Source organism: Helicoverpa armigera, chromosome 2 (genome assembly GCF_030705265.1).
Source record: "Helicoverpa armigera isolate CAAS_96S chromosome 2, ASM3070526v1, whole genome shotgun sequence".
In the NCBI taxonomy this organism is placed as follows: Eukaryota; Metazoa; Arthropoda; class Insecta; order Lepidoptera; family Noctuidae; genus Helicoverpa; species Helicoverpa armigera.
This window is the reverse complement of record NC_087121.1, coordinates 7,649,708-7,654,647: the sequence shown is the minus strand read 5'-3', so window position 1 is coordinate 7,654,647 and position 4,940 is coordinate 7,649,708. Positions and strand designations below refer to the sequence as shown.

General features: G+C 41.8%; 1 protein-coding gene across 1 annotated transcript; it reads left to right on the top strand.

Moving 5' to 3' along the window:
- The first annotated feature begins 3,335 nt into the window (after positions 1 to 3,335).
- Positions 3,336 to 4,415, top strand: LOC135118727 (uncharacterized). Its single transcript, XM_064041438.1, has one exon. The coding sequence runs from the start codon at positions 3,336 to 3,338 to the stop codon at positions 4,413 to 4,415; it is 1,080 nt and encodes a 359-aa protein (XP_063897508.1).
- The last annotated feature ends 525 nt before the right edge of the window (positions 4,416 to 4,940 follow it).

Sequence of the window (4,940 nt, the reverse complement as noted above, 5' to 3'; positions counted from 1 at the left end):
GAGTTCCCGTAGAGTTAGGAATGAATTTGTGTTTGAAGACAAACTACCTAATTATTTTGTTTCTTATAATTTTTTTATCGCGGTAGGTTTTAAACGTCGGGATTAAATAATATAATATAACCGCGATCAAATCCATAAAAGTAGTTTTATTTAAATGTCTAATATTCGCGTAAGTGTCAGAAATTCCAATTTCAATTTGTGTTTGAAGAATAAATATTTCGTTACAATTTGTTCTCTCCATATGTCAGGAATATTAATTACATACTCGTACTAAATAATAAATACTTGAAGAATTTTTGAAGAGCATTTATTTTATTTAACTGACACCTCTATTTCATTCCTAACTCTACTGGAACTCCATGGGAACAGAACGGATTATTGGTCGATCTTACAAAAAGACTGACCAATCAGGGAGAGCTTTCGGACAGTTGACAATTTGACAATTTCTCATCGATAGATTATAATATAGCGAAAAATAATGCGTTAAATTGCAATCAGATGTTACGGTTCACAATAATTCGACAGTTTACAATCTCTCGAGATAGATTGTAATCTAACGATGTTTGTAATCTTACGGTGACATATATACTCAGACATTTCATGACTCCTTTCAAGAAAAAATGGTACGTGTACCATTGAACCGGTATAAACAAAGTTATCGCCCGTTTGGTTTCGTTTCGGGCTATTTTGCACAACTGTGCCCAAGGCTACCCAACCTCTTTCCTGGTACAGCGTCGCAAATGTTACCGTCACCATTGTTAACTGATTTTTTTTATCGAAAAGCTGTTAATTAGTTAATGTAGCTATATTTCTGTTGATGCTTCAAATCCCAGCAACAGCTGGATCACTTCAACGGCACAGTAATCGGCAATATATCGGCCGTCTGATCTCGTTTTCCGGGCTATTTTGCACAAGTGGCCACAAAGCGTGGGGTCAGCGCGATTATCGGCGCGAGGCGGACAATGCCGTGAATAATTATTCAATTTGTTTCCCTTACAATGACATTCTCAGCCAGCATGTTAAGTAGGCGCTTATTTAACTGATGGCTTTTTATTCCGGATTTGTTCGAATAAGCCCGGATTTATGGCAGATTTAACAATTTTCGGCAGTCAATATTTTTTATGCCAGTTCATTGAATTACGGTAGAACGATATTTATGTACCTACTTAAAAGCATGATTTCTTAGATCTATGAATAGTAATAAATACGAGTACAATACAGACTTACTTGAATATAACTATGTCAGAATTTAAATATGATAAAGCGTTAACAAAAAATGATCACTTTTGTGTAAACATGAAGCAAAAAATATCGTCTCAAGTTTTTCTGCGAAGTCGTTAGTTAGCTTCGAATAAAAGTCTCGATAGAACAATGTTGACCTTGTGCTGACCCAAGCAGCTATACCTACGAGCATTTAATTTCAATCTCCATTATTCAAATTCTATTAATTAATTCATTACAAAAGACTCGAATTAGACGCTTTCTAATTAGTACGATTCTCACTCGGAGTACAACGTGAATTTCGTAGAAAGTTTTTGTATAGAATAAAGTATCGATACCTGGTTGCGAGTGATTGTTTATCGATTATTGTAGAGATGAAGACCTGTCGTATGAATGTCTCTTGAGGCAGGTTGAGACACTACAAGATTCAGGCACACGTTCCCAATAGGGTTGTGGTACTCGATACCGATTGCAGCGTTATGTTGAAACCGCAGCACTTGATTGATGTTTAATTACTTGCGCGCATATACAATGCAATCCTACGTGGAATCAGTATCGATACTAGTGATAATCGTTAATTAATTACGCGTTTGGGGTGAGAGTTAATCTATTTAAATGGTTGTTGATAATATTACCGCGGGGATCTTCATCAGATATATTTTGCGATAAAAAGGCCGATTGGTTTTACATGATAGACCATTGCACAATTATATCCAGTTCATTCCTTAGTTTTAATATGAGAAGAAATGATTTCAATTCAAAGAGCATCATTTGAAACTTGCACATGTGCATAATTATGAGTTAAGTAGTAAAAAAAATCAGATTCAGATTGTTATTAAACAGAAAAAAATAGATGGTTACTTTCAATATAAAATTACCTTGGAATTCTTCATGTCGTGCAATATTTCTGAGACAGCTAGCAAAAGCAGTCTATTTGATTAAATCTTTAAATCTAATAAAAATATTCTATCATCAATATCTACATACCTTTATTATTTTTTCGAGAAACTGTTTTTCATAATGTAAATTTATTCATTGCTTGCTCTATGCAAGCAAAGTCTGCATCAACTCCAATCATCAGAAACTGAAATAGAAAATAAAAAAAATAAAGTTAAAAATGTGAAGGCATTACATTATGCTTTATGTGTTATAAAAGCTGAAACACTATAAAACATACTCAGGCTCGTCTCTTATACACACGCCAGTTACTTACGTCATTGGCCAAATAATACAGAGTCTCGCAAACAAGGAAAAACTGGAGAATCATGACAAATGCTCAGACAAATTGTTGGAGCCGTTGAAAAAGTGAAGCCACCAAAGATTAATGAGAGCCAATAAGGAAGCCTCTGTGCGTTTGCATTTCATTAGGCGATAGCATCGATCGTCAGTGTTGCAATCATGGAGAACAAAATGACGAGCGGAGATGTGATAATGCAACATCTCCTATGAAAGCAGCGCGCCAAAATGCAGTGTTCGGAAGACGAGGAACGTTATTAGGTCCGCACTCATACGCGTTCTTAGAACCTGCCCACTTTTTTCAAAATAAAATCACCAATCAATGAAGACCAATCTTTGACAGATTGGTCAAGAAACCCAAACGACTCGTTAGTTCTAGTAACTATCGCCGTCTGCAGCACGTTGCTGTGACCTACAAGAAGGCGCCTGACCCACCTTCCTTACGGCATCTCCGGTGTATTTCCTTACTCCGTAGTTGCAATACTGCTACACCGCTTGATATATGATGCACGGATGCCTGGTTGCGTTAAGTGTGATCCGAGAACCAATATCGCACTAAGGAGTTCATTCCAGATCTTATGAACATTAGGATACAATTACAGGGTATTGAATAGGTCCTACAATAGACGTACTATGTACTTATTACGTATGTAATCATAATAATAAAAGATTACGTCAACGTCACTGTCACATTTTTTTCTCTCCAAATCTTTTCAATAAAAATTAATAATTTACATATATATTTTATACATAATGTATTGAAATACCCAAAAAAAAAAGCAAAATAGTAAGACGACAAAAATGAAATACGAGAAAGACGACAAGCAACACTTTAAAAAATCAGCAATGTGCATCGGCTATGTGAGAGAAAACAAATCATGTTGACGAGAGCGGCCCGCCTACGCGCACGAGTACCACCTCCGGGATCGTCGCTCAGCTCCGCCTCGCCGCCGCCGGACCCCGGACCACCAGTGATACCGGCGGCTGCAGCTGCGTCGAGCTCGAGCGACGAGTACTTCTCTCCGCCGACGTCGCCACCACCTGTACGTCGGCAGGGGAGACGCCGGCCACCGACGGGCTTGGGATCGGGGGACCATCAGGTCCCTAGCAGGGTCCCCGCTACCCGTGGTTGTGTGCAGCGCATGAGATGGACTCAGAAAATGAATGAGAACGTCATGCGCGCATACTACGGGTCCACAGAGGGAGGAACTAACCTCACTGCGTACCGTGATAGGATGCTGTCTCTGTTCCAGGTGCTTGAGCCAGCCGTCAACGTATCGACCCAACGACTGTCGGATCAGGTGCGGGTTATCCAGCGCAATCACAGACTGGACGACGCCGCACTTGATCGGCTGCGCTTAGAGATGCTGAGCAGCCCTATGGTCACCACCTCGTCACAGGCCGCGGTGCCACCGCCACCTTCAGGCGGAGTCACGCCGCGGTCCAATCTCGTTGAACGGGATGAGGACAATAGGGCTGTAACGGTAAGTACTCAGTGCAACGAACGTGTGAGGAGTGCTCTGGAAGATGCGATTCAGGAGTTTAGGTACTCACCCGTCGAAAACCGACCGCGACTACCTCGCTTGCCTATGCACAGACAGAATAGGGCGTTGGTGTGTGCTCTGGATTCGCTGTTGGAAAAATATTTTGAAAACAGCGAAGACCTCCTTGATACACACTCAATTATGTATTGCGCGGCTGTTGCTGCATGTCGTGTAGCTAATGTCAAATTCCCTGACAGTAACAGAGCTACACGACCAAAATCAGCGGTACCAGCTTGGCAGTGCAGGATTGAGCGTCGTATCGAGGGGGCCAGAGTACTCATCGGCAAACTATATTGCTTCAGGGAGGGTAATACCCGACCACGGGTGATGCGCTTTGTGAGACGTGCATTCATGGGGACTGGACTCAGTCCTCATGAATATATGCCGCGTATCGCGGAGCGCATCGACTCCTGAAGCAAAAGTCTGTGCATGGGCTAGCCGTATTCGAAGGTATAAACGACGGGTAGAACGTTACACCCAGAATCGTATGTTCCAGAGTGATCAAAGATGGGTATATAGAACTTGGGAGCGACCTGAGCAATACGTGATGGACGGGAGCCGGCCGGATGATGGTGCCACAAACATGTTTTGGCGCAACCTCTGGTCGACGCCCGTATTTCACGAGGAGGGTGACTGGACACGTGATGTTGAACGGGAGTGTGAACAAATACCAGAAATGGAGGAGGTCAATATTACCTCCTCCGACGTAGCCTGTGCAGCTCGTCCGATGCAAAACTGGAAATCACCAGGACCGGATGGACTGCACAATTTCTGGTTAAAGTGGCTGCAAAGTTCACACCCCTGTTTAGCATCACAGTTTCAGTCATCCTTAGAAGCCGGGTCGCTCCCACAGTTTCTAACAACAGGAGTTACCCATCTGCTCCATAAATCAGGCAGTACCGCGGAACCTAAAAATTATAGACCGATCACTTGTTTACC

Bases quoted from the DNA above. Each gene is read 5' to 3' on its own strand.
- LOC135118727 (XM_064041438.1), top strand. From the start codon at position 3,336: ATGTTGACGAGAGCGGCCCGCCTACGCGCACGAGTACCACCTCCGGGA.